This window comes from Vigna radiata, chromosome 1 (genome assembly GCF_000741045.1).
Source record: "Vigna radiata var. radiata cultivar VC1973A chromosome 1, Vradiata_ver6, whole genome shotgun sequence".
NCBI lineage: Eukaryota > Viridiplantae > Streptophyta > Magnoliopsida > Fabales > Fabaceae > Vigna > Vigna radiata.
In genome coordinates this window covers 29,792,643-29,802,635 of record NC_028351.1, presented here as the reverse complement: position 1 = coordinate 29,802,635, position 9,993 = coordinate 29,792,643, and the positions used below count along the sequence as shown (strand labels likewise).

At 40.8% G+C, this 9,993-nt stretch overlaps 1 protein-coding gene across 1 annotated transcript; it reads right to left on the bottom strand.

The window, feature by feature from the left end:
* Positions 1–1,113: 1,113 nt before the first annotated feature.
* On the bottom strand, positions 1,114–2,061 carry LOC106761138. The gene has a single exon (XM_014644656.1). The coding sequence runs from the start codon at positions 2,059–2,061 to the stop codon at positions 1,114–1,116; it is 948 nt and encodes a 315-aa protein (XP_014500142.1).
* Between the last annotated feature and the right edge of the window lie 7,932 nt (positions 2,062–9,993).

The following is a 9,993-nucleotide window of genomic DNA, read 5'->3' as shown; positions in this document are numbered from 1 at the left end:
CTTCTTTAATATTGGGCTGGCCCGCTCGGCCAGCTTGGGTATGAATCCGGAAAGGGCGGTCAGACGCCTGACTAGCCTTTGCATATCTTTCGTTGTGCCTGGACTCTACATTTTTAGTACCGCTTCACACTTGTCCGGGTTAGCCTCGATCCCTCGAGACGTCAACATGAAGCCTAAAAACTTCCCGGCCACCACGCCAAACGTGCATTTGGCCGGGTTGAGCCTCATCCCATACCTCCGTATCTGTCTGAAGACCTCTTCTAAGTCTTGCAAGTGCGGAGTCCCTTGTGAAGACCTCACGACCATGTCGTCGACATAAACGTCCATGCATCGGCCTATTTGTCCGACGAATATCTTGTTCATTAATCGTTGGTAAGTGGCACCAGCGTTCTTCAAACCGAAGGGCATCACTTCATAACAGAAGTTGGCCTGATCGGCCATAAATGTCGTCTTCTCCCTGTCCGGTCCATGCATGAGTATCTGATTGTACCCCGAATATGCATCTAGGAAACTTAGGATTCGATGACCGGACGCCCCATCCACGAGGGCATCAATGTTAGGCAATGGATAAGAGTCCTTGGGGCAAGCCTTATTCAGGTCGGTATAATCCGTGCACATACGCCACTGGCCGCTAGCTTTCTTGACCATGACCACATTGGCTAACCAAGTGGTATACGTGATCTCTCGGACGAACCCTGCCACCTGTAACTTCTTTACCTCCTCCTGGACTGCCCTCCTTTTCTCTTCGCCCATCTTCCTCTTCTTTTGGGCTACGGGTCGGGCTTCTCTAAACAGAGACAAGCGGTGTAACATGATCGAGGGGTGTATTCCCGACATATCGGCGGCCGTCCAGGAAAATAGGTCCCGGTTACGCCATAGAGTTGCCCTTAGCTGCTTTTCTATCTCCTCTTCCAGTCCTCGAGCTATGGTGGTGACCTGCGTGGGGTCTTTCCCCACTATCACGGCCTGGGTATCCCCCTGCGGCTCAATGCGATCTTCCGTATTGATCCGGGGATCCAGGTCGGCCATCGCGACGTCCGCACCACCCGTTCTTCTTCTCATCTCTTGGGGGTACATCTTGAGGCCCGCGGCATAGCATTCCCGCGCCACCTTCTAATCGGCACAGATGGTGCAAATTGTACCCCGGCTGGTAGGGTACTTCATTGCCAAGTGGGGGGTGGAAACGATAGCGCCAAAGGAGTTCAGGCATGGCCGTCCCAACAGCACATTATAGGACGTGTTGGCGTCCACTAGTAAGTATCTTACTCTCTTCTCCTCACCCTCTCGGCCGGTTCCCAGACGCGTCCACAAGTCTAGATATCCCTTGGTGTCCACCCGCTCTCCTGCGAAGCCCACTAATTGTTCGTCATATGGTACTATGAGGTCGTCCGAGATGTCCATTTGTCGGAATGTCTTCCAGTAGAGTATATTGACTGAGCTTCCTTGATCCACCAACACCTTACTCACCCCGTATCGCGCAATCTCGACTGTAATGACAATCGGGTCATCCTGTTCTGGGTCAGGTGCGTGAAAGTCCTCGTCGGAGGTGATGGGGGGCATCGTCCTCCTGGGGACCTCTACGGCATGTATAGACCGTAGGTGGCGGATACTCCTCTTATGCATTGACGATGAGACTCCACCACCCGTGAATCCTCTTGAGATTGTGTTGATCACTCCTTGTAACGGCCCGCCATTTCCGCCGGCCCGGCTCCTACTCCGACTCCTGCTCCTATCCCTACCCCTCTCGGGACTTCTAGGTCTTCCGGCCTGCCCGCGTTGGTATCTCGGGCGATCGTTTCTAGGGGTAGTCCGCTCGTGCATGGTCTTGTTGTGGGGTAAGGTTCTGGGGCTCCTTTCCCATGTGGAAGGGTGTCCGGCTGGGGCCGTTTCGTGCCGATACGCCCGGATGTACTGTTTCAGGTGCCCAGCCTGGATGAGCCCATCTATTCGGTCCTTGAGTGTCATGTAGTCTTCGGTGTCATGACCCATGTTCTGGTGATACAGACAATGCTTACTATTGTCGGCCCTGGGCGGCGTAGGGCGTTTTTGAGGAGTTCGCATCACTTGCGTACTCAAAGCCTCCTGCAATATCCGAGCTCGGGGAGCATTTAGGGGAGTATACTGAGGAAAGCGAGGAGCTCGGGGTTCGTCCCGTCCCTTTGCATTGCCCGGTCGGTGGGACTGCCTCTACTGCATTCCCTCGCTTTTGTCCTTCGCCTCCTGAACTTCTCTTCGGTAATTCTGCTTCATCTCTTCCACCCTGGCTTCGTCTGCCGCTCGCTGGCGTAGCTCCTCCAGGGTCTTGGGTGGGGTGCGGGAGACACTCTCCTTGAAGGGTCTCGGCCTGAGGGTCGGCATCACAGACTGCAAAGTCATTTCCAGACTCAAACCTCTGACTCGTCGAACTGTCTTCGTGAACTGGTCCATAAAGGTTTTGAGCGGTTCTTCCTTCCCTTGCTTCAGATTCATCAAGTCGACCAAGGTGACGTCCTGCGCTCGGCACGCGGTGAACTGCTCGTTGAACATGCCACTCAAGCTTTTATAGTTTTCTACCAAACCGTTGGGAAGAGAGTTGAACCATTCCAAGGCTTCACCCTCAAGGGATAATGAGAATGCTCGACACCATATGGCATCACATCCCGTACAAAATGCCATGGCGTTGGTAAATGACTTGACATGTGCCTCCGGATCAGTGGTGCCGTCGTAAATTTTGAACTGCGGGGGAATGAACTAGTCCGAAATGCGCACGTCCATTACAGCCTGTACGAAGGGTACCGGAACCGAGGGCATCTCCGGATTTATCAACACCAGACTCTCCTCTTTCTTCCCCTTAGTGTCCCTCCTCTCCTCCTGGCGCTGGTCGTCCTGCCCATGGGCGCTACTGTGGGCCTCCTTACTACCCTCACCGGTCGCCTTTTCCTTCTCACCCCTAAGCTGGGCTAGGCACTCGGCTCGTACCGCTGCCATCTCCTCCTTGTGCCTCTTCTGCATTTCCTCATGTCGTCTCTACATTTCTTCCATCCTCATCTCTAGGGCTCGAATCACTCCGCTCGCCTCGTCAGTGCTCGTGTTTCTCGTGGTCACCATTAGTTATAATCCTCCGGCCCCACGGTGGGCGCCAAATGTTTCTGCTGTGGATGATTGGGTCTTCTTCCGGTCGGTCCTGTACTCCACTTGCCCGGTTGTTCGAAGGTCTTTGATCACGCTATTCTGTCGAGTCCGGCTGGGTACCTGCTAAAGGCACTCCGACGCTCAAGTCAGTGTTTGGTATTTTTAATATTAAGGTAGAGATAGAGAGAGAGTGAAATAAATGTGCATTAAATGTGTCTGCCTACCTCTTACCTTTGACTTATATTTATAGTTTTCTTCGTGGGCCTTTAACTAGCAGAACCTTAATTACGGCCCAATTATAGGCCCACCGCGGTTGATTTAGTCTTACCTTAATCGTTGATGTTTACTATACCTTAATTTGCGACGTGTACCGGTCGTCCCTGTCGTCCGCCTTACTGGGTGTTTCTGGCGAGAGATTGGTGCATCTTGCGCTGAATCTTTCATCTGTCTGGCCGACCGTCCCGTACGCTACCTCTAGCCGTCCGGTACATAAGCCCCGTAAGCCATCAACGACTTTGTTGTTGTATCGCTTTTGGAGATTTAACAAGAAAAGATTTGACGCTGGTCGTGACTTTCTCCCGGTCTTACAGTATGCAAGCCCCTCGAGTTCTGCTTGGTGTATTTTTGACGTAATGACGCAGACGCAGTGGCCGTCCGGCTTATCATCACAGTTGTCCCGGAAGTTGTCAGATTGTGAGCATGGAGAATGTCGGGTTGTCTTGCTATGATGAATTCTTCAAAGTTTTTCTGATAGACAAATCTGCGACCGATTATGATTATTGACAGTCATGCGGACAAGACAGCGTCGTGCCGCGTGGCATCCCCGAGCGTTGACGGGGCCCACGAGGTCCATGGTTTCTAGTTGTTCGCCCGGCCGGACCTTTTCGTTGACGGATAAGGTTTGGGCGGTCACTCAGAGTACAAACTCAAAAACTCGTGTATGTATGTTACAACATTAACACACGTATATTTAGGATTATTACAACAATAATAGAAAAAAATTGGTGTAGAATAGAGAAAAAAAAAGTTAAAATAAAAATTTACGTCTACATCCTACATAAATTTACGTTTAAAATTCTAACAAGCATAAATTTCCGTCTCTGACCTAAAATAGATGTGAAAAAGCCTAAAATAAAGGCTTAACAAATCATTTTATGGTAGTGTTTGTAACCTTATAACAGGCTATTATTTATTGGCTACCTCATTAGTTACTCAAACTCTCTCCTACCATTGTAAAATACATATTTTTTGTCAAACACTAATATAGAAGATACGGTTAAATATAAATAATTCGTAATGTAAAATTGGAAAAAGTCTTGTTTCGCTGATAATGTGCGTTGAATTCATCTTATTTATTTCACTTTTTCCTTCTCACATTCCCAAGGGTAGGAAGGACAAGGGACTTACGAACCTATAAATAATAAACCATCCCCTTCTTTAAATGAAGTCATTTAGCATACGTACCAAATTTTCTTTCCTACCTTTAAACTTCCCATAGTCTTCACACATTCTCATGACAAATCCATATTTATGCATCATTTAATAGTTAAAGTCAAATCGAAAGTAAATAGAAAAAGATAGCATTAAGACATGTAATGGAAGTAAAACAATACCTTAAATAAATATTAAATTACATCAACATTACTTTAAAAAAATCTCAAAAGCCATGTCATTTTATAAAAACGCGTCAGCACTCTATTACATGTTTGATAAATTAATAAAATATATAAAAATAATTGAAAAATATCATTGTGAGATATGAGGAAAATTTTGGATGATATTTTTTTTAAATAATATTTATTAATTGATAAAATATATAATTCAGTTAATATAAAATTAAAAAGTGTTTAAGACGTTATATTGTAAGAGATTTGTAAATCCTTAAGCTTATTTAAACATGAATATAGTGATAGAAAGTTATAAGTTATATTAATAATCATTTACATTTTGTTTGTTAGCATAATCATTTATACTTACTCCAAAATCTAACACCTGTTCCCCTTCATCCAGCATGAGAACAATGGAAACTCACTCACATGTACCTAAAACCGTAGAAAGCGGGTCCTCCTTCATGTGTTGCGTAACGTTTTTCTTATCTTAGTTTATCTTGTAAAATATAAGAAAAGATTACGTCTCTTTCTCGCTAGGGTTATGGTCAACTAATATTGTTGATTCCTCTACCCTAAACCACTTACTTGGCCATTAATGCCTCTACCCCAAACTACTCACTTAACCTTCATCTTCTTGACGTGATTGATGCATTTGACTTATTCAAATGTTGTATTACACAAAGTTGATTGTTCACTGATCCAAGATAGAACCATAACGTACTATTTCTATTCAAAACAATAGTTTGAAAAACAAAACTTAAGACGTGTAATACAAGAGCAAAGGATATTGTAGACTTTTATGACAACCCTAGTCAGATATATGATTTCGCAGGATATTGCATATCTTGTTGGACTTTTTTTTTTTTTTTTACTTTGATTAAATTAAATTTAAATGTTTTAGAAACAACATGATTTTGCATCCTTTTTTTTTTTGTACGACGTTTTCTTTTACATCACTCAGAATATTATATTATATGTTTTCCTTAGTATATTTTTTTTTGACTTTTACTTATATCAATTTTAATATTGGTTATAAATTTAAGTAATTTAAAATTAATATATATTTTCTAACAATATATTTTAGAATTAATGGGTTGGAATATTTCATTTCCAATTAATAATAATTTAAAATAATAATATATGGTTCTATATATTTAGAATTAGGTATAATATTTAGTACGCAAACTTAAATATCAACGACACTTTCTTTCTTAATAAGAACATATACGTAAAGTTAGCTATAATATTTGGTAAACAACTTAAATATCAATGCATGGCACTTCTTAATGAGAATGAATGATGATGACATACCCCTTGCCATGACTTAGGAAATTCATGAAAAGTTGGAGGCATCTAAAGAAGATGGTCCTAGACTCTTTCCTTTTGGCCATCATGGAAGAAGAAGAAGTACAATAGGTTTAGGCCTTGTATTTGGTCATGTAGTGTAGGTTTGATTAAGGCTTGTATTAAGGCCTAAGTAGCATAAGATTTTCCATAAGTTAGTTATCCAAACTAAGTGGAAAGTGTGTGTCATGTGTCATGCTTCCATTGGAGATTATTTTCTTTTTAAAAGGTAGCCACATGGCACCCTAGGAGTAGAGAGGATTTACTTTTAGTAGTGGCCACATAGCACTCTAGCAATGGAGAAGATTGTGTTTTGTGAGTGGCCGCATGTCCTCCCATCATTGGAGAGGATAGAAGGCCTCATTTTTGGCCAATGAGAGCAAAGGTGGGAGATCATGCTTTTAGGGTTAGAAGGAGACACCGTTGGCCAATAAATAAAGGTGTCTCCACCCTTGTATTTCACCTTTGATTTAGAATAAAGTTATGTTGTCATTTTTGTGCCATACTACTCTTTTAAGGTTACCCTAGGTTAGAGCAACTCAAGTGGTCTCCTCTAGCCACCTTCCTCCAAGAGTTGGCCCAACCTCTCTTAGAGAACCCTTAAATACATCTTCCCTCACCATCCAACTCATCAAAACCATGAGCTATCAAAACCTTTCACCACCACCGAATTCCGCAATCTTCATCCATGAACTTATGGCTTGATTTGCTTCTAGATTTGGCTTATCCTAGCTAGAGCCCAACCTAGCTAAAGAGGTTGCCATCATTTGGTATCAGAGCTTTGGTTCTTCAAGAGCTAAGTCTTTTTGTCCTTATTTATCCTTTATTGTGTTGTTAATGTTATTTCCTTACTTGTCTTGTTGTGTTTTTTACTTTCCATCTATCATTTTGTTCTGGCAGCAAACTGTGTCGATTTTCAAAATTAAACAAAATCTAGCTTAGTTGTTCAAAAAATACGTAAAAATATTCAAATGAAAGCCCTTTGAGTCTAGTTTCCAACAAAAAAGAATCACTTCATTTGAAGTTCTGTGTAGAAAGTTATAAGTAAAACACTCAGCAAAGGTCAAAGCTGCCAAGATGTTGTCATTAACGTTTTTTCAAGTTCGTTTTTGGTAGTTTTGGCTACATTTTTGTGCACTTTCTTTTTCTTTTTCAGTCATTCCTTGCTGTTTTTTTGTCTTATATGCATATTTTGTGTCATTTTTATTTTTGAATCCATCCATGTTGTCTAGAGTCATATTTAGTCCTTTACATGTTTTTACTTCCATGTTTAACCTTTGAAAAATCACCAAAAATACATGTTTGAGTAAATTTAAAAACTGTTTCATTTGAGTACCTTTGAGTGCTTTTTTTTTTTTGCATATTTGAGTTCATACTTGTTGTTAGGTCATCAACAAGTTCTTAGAGTTAGGTTTCCATTATGTCCCTTTTTGTGTTTCATCCGATACTTGATTCTAGTAGGTTTTCTTCATTTTGGTGCTATAAGGTTGTATGAACATGAAACTCCTTGTAACATTCCATATTTGAGATCTAATTTGGTGTGTGCTTGTGCTAAAAATTTCAATAAAACAAAGAAGAGACAAAAGGTACAAAAGAAAAGTAGACAAAAAGTACAAAAAACAAAAGCGAAAAGTAAAAGTATAAACACATGCATGTACCATATGTAACCAACTTTTTTGTGAGCACTTTGATGTTGATTTGGGAGCTGAAACTCACATCCCTAGCTGCTGTTACAGCAGCCAAGATGACCTAAAAAGGTTGCCTTAGTGCACCATTTTGTTTAGCTTCCAAAAGAACAAAAGCACCTTGTGTTTTTCTAGTAGTTTTTTTTTTTTTTTTTTTGTGATCTATTCTAGTGCCTTTCTTTAGGTAACTCCTTTTGTTGTGCTAAACTTTCCTTCTTAAAATTTAATTGCTTCATTGTATTCTAAACATTCATGGTTTTGTCAAAGTAAAACTCCTTTTGAAGATCGTTTATTCATTTTAGAACTTTTCTTGCTTTTTCTTTGAACTCCTTTTGGCTTTAGTATTGTTAATATGTGGTGTAGGTCATTGGATGGTTAAAAAACATGAGGATCATTGGGAGGACAGCCCAAAACAATGAGTAACATCCAAAGATGAAGGAGGCCTTGAAGGGAAGCTTAAAGTCTTGGTCTAAAACACAAAACAAGAGAGTATGCACTTATTGAGAAAGAGAGATTTGTGTGTATTTTATTTGAATTGTAAAATTGTAGTTGTTTTCCTTTTTGGACTTTTATTTTTGGCTTGTTAGGGGTTTGTCCTAACAAGAACATTGGACATTTATTATTTAAGTGAAATTTGTAGTTGGAGGGTAAGAGGAAACCAAAGTTCCTTGTAATTAATCATTAGGCCGCATAGCTGTTGGGGCAAATCGACAAGTGTACCGAGTCGCACAAGTAATATAAAATGGTAAGACCAAGTATCGTATCCCAGAGGACTCTCGGCGCTGAACAATTGTGTGAAAACAAGATTAATTAAGACTTAAAATAAAAGAGATCATGGATTGTATCGCAAAAAGAATAAAATAAAGCAAAATAAAATTGATCAGTGGCAAAAGAGCACAAGGATGAATGAAGGTTGATTTATATGAGATGAGTATGTTGTTGGGGTTAGATTTCACCAAGTTCCCTCTCATGTATATAAGAATTCTTCTTTATTCAATAATGTCAACGTCCCTCACTAAAACACTTAAACTCGATCCCTCGGTAAATAAGCATGTCCCTAATTACCAGTTTATACAATTCCTAGCATTCTTGGTAGAAATATGTGAAGATCAAGAGGTTAAGACGACTAAGACTCATACCCTCATCCCTGAGCAATATAACCCTTGGGAGCAATATAACCTCACAAATCATGTTATTGTATAAGCAAGCAATAAGAACATATAAATTACTCTAACAATTAATGAAAAAACATATGGAATTAAGAATAAATTCAAATACACGAGAGTTTACAAGGTTACATCATTCCGCAACAACAATTAGAAATTAGTTCCCCATAGACATGGAGGAACCTATGAATAATGAAAGAAAGAAATAAGAATGGAAGACTAAGAATTGGCTAGGAGTGTATTGCATTGTTCTCTTCTGCCAGGGATGCAAATCCTAGAGCCCCAGGGTCCTTTAAATAGTGTTAGATGCGTCGCAAAGTGGTCCGAAAGAATCAAATCAGAGCAGAATCAGGGCCCGATCCACGTGAAATCACGCTCAAGCGTTGTAGGGAGCTCACCGAAGCGTGAATTGGGGTTCATGTCGAGCTTGGGTGACAGTTTTGGATGCCCAGGCTTCGAGCCTTTTTTCTTTTCTTTTCTTTTTCGTTTTTTGTTTCTTTCTCTTTTTATTTTTCTTTTTTTTTTCTTTTTTTTTTCAAAAATAATATGGAATATGTAACATCCCAAAATATGTGTATAATTCATACCAAATGGAATGCAACATATTATAATACTAGAAAGCAGTTAGGAGTAGAAAATAACTGTATAAGTATGAATTACAGTCATCCAAAATAGAGGGGAAATTAAAACGACAAGTAACCAGAGTACAAAGGTCCAAGGTTTTGCAAAATATGATAAGCTAAAAGAAATAAAACAACATGATCGCCTAAGCACTAGGTGCTGGATCTTCCTCGGTCTCTAATGCCTGCTCCAGAGGTACATCATCACCTACTGCTCACATCCAAAGGATTGGATGATCATCGCAAGGGAGGAAGCAAACACACACAACATACAAGTGCAAGGGTGAGCTAGTTTTTCAAACAAACATCATCATCGAAGTAAAGTGATCTACCTTACCAAAAGCATAGATTTACATACAAGCATACCAGTTATCATGTTCATGAGCATATATTCCATAACTTAACCAAAATCAATCGTCTCAACATGCAAAGACTCCTAGACACGTCCGGACATAGA

What these genes read in the sequence shown, in the direction of transcription:
- LOC106761138 (XM_014644656.1), bottom strand. Translation starts at nt 2,061, where the DNA reads ATGCGAACTCCTCAAAAACGCCCTACGCCGCCCAGGGCCGACAATAGT.